Source organism: Mesitornis unicolor, unplaced genomic scaffold (genome assembly GCF_000695765.1).
Source record: "Mesitornis unicolor isolate BGI_N332 unplaced genomic scaffold, ASM69576v1 scaffold14962, whole genome shotgun sequence".
In the NCBI taxonomy this organism is placed as follows: domain Eukaryota; kingdom Metazoa; phylum Chordata; class Aves; order Mesitornithiformes; family Mesitornithidae; genus Mesitornis; species Mesitornis unicolor.
The window spans coordinates 1-1563 of NW_010168734.1; the positions used below are offsets into that span (position 1 = coordinate 1).

At 39.6% G+C, this 1563-nt stretch overlaps 1 protein-coding gene across 1 annotated transcript in view; it reads right to left on the reverse strand.

Moving 5' to 3' along the window:
* Positions 1 to 561: 561 nt before the first annotated feature.
* LOC104536506 (isoleucine--tRNA ligase, cytoplasmic-like) overlaps positions 562 to 1563 on the reverse strand; it is a gene marked incomplete at its 3' end in the record, with an annotated part of 54422 nt that continues 53420 nt past the window's right edge. The window contains exons 16-17 of the mRNA XM_010179133.1: positions 1318 to 1404; positions 562 to 645 (exon numbers count right to left, since the gene is read on the reverse strand). Of these exons, the coding sequence (XP_010177435.1) occupies positions 562 to 645; positions 1318 to 1404 (171 nt within the window). The remainder of the gene's footprint in view (positions 646 to 1317; positions 1405 to 1563) is intronic.

The window sequence follows — 1563 nt, forward strand, 5'->3', positions numbered from 1 at the left end:
CAGTCTGCTCCACTTCTGTTCTCCTAGTTTCACTACTATTCGGTACATACTATATACGTACATCAACAGAAAAAGAAATGCTTTCTCCTTAGAAAATATATAGAATAAGCAGCAAATATTTCTGGGCGCTACACAGTAATCCTTTCCTAAAATAATGACTTAACAGTAAACTAATAGTATTGTTCTCTAGGATTTAATTAAACTTTTCACTGGCTCAACTCAGACCATCAGCTGCACCAGCAGACAGTGCTGGTTCGAGAGGAAGCATTCAGTACAAACTGGACACGCATTTTCTGAGGAAAGGCATCCAGCCAGCACGTCAGCGTTGGTTGTTCCCAGCCTTGAGGGAGTGCAAAAAGTCCAGGCACTGCAACTATTGCCAGTTCTTTGGAGTCATCCACTCTTTCAAATATTTGGCAGCCGTAGTGGTCTACAAGTTTCTAAAATTAACTTTCTTCCTCCTGCTAATTGTCAAAAACCCACGAGCAGCCCTCCTGGTACCTGTTTGCTATGGACAGAAAGCTAACGTTTCAGATTGTACATTAATTAAAGAAATCCTACCTTAGTGCATCAGCTCCGTAACTATTTACAATAGTCATTGGATCAGGGTAATTCTTCTTCCTTTTGCTCATTTTTTGGCCATCACTAGAAAAGATCAGAATGTAAGCATAAATTCCCAGAATTCTTGTAATACAGGGATAAAGGAAAAAGGCCCTTCAAATCCAGCTTAATTTTCCTGTCCTATTATGTTCTTGGTAGCATAGACATAATTATATATTAGCACATCATTTCAGCAGGACTGTTGAGCCCACGAGAGCAACTGCAGAGAGGAAGAAAATAAAAGAAAACCAACCCAAGAGGCTCCCAAGTTACACATCTAAGCAGAAAATCTGTCTTTCCAACCAAAGCTGAAGGAGGATACACTCAAATTCAATCAATCCTCCAGCCCACTGGCAAAGCTTTCTTTGAAAATAAAGGGAAACAAAGATAATTAACTTATTTAAAATTACATCTGAAACTACATTTATAATCCCCTTTACTCTGCATAACAGGCATCATTTATGTCCTTTCCTATTCTGATTCGTTACTCATTTTCTCTCTGTCCAGGAAACGCTAATCCTGCTGGAAAGAACCCGGTGCAGTAAAGAGCTGGGATGTGTAAACCTCACACTGTCAGGTGCCTCTTACCTCCCACAATGCTGGTAACTCCCTGATAAGTCTTTACAGCTCCAAAGTCCATTTCAGATTTAACTTACAATTTGCAGGGACTTATCTAAAACATTCTTTGACTAAAAAAAAGAACTGACTGACACCAACCTGGCGAGAACAAGGCCATTCACAATTACATTCTTGAAAGGAGGCCTCCCAAAAAGAGCAGTGGACAGCACCAGCAAAGTGTAGAACCTGAAACGAGAGAGAACATAAAAGTGACTTTCTAAACATGCCAAGCTAAAGTCTGCATGCCCTTCATTACAAAAGAAATTTTTCATTATGTTGCTTTGCTCTAGCAAAGTTTAAATTTAAAGTACGTGGAACATTTACGTGGCAAAGACTCAGAAGAGC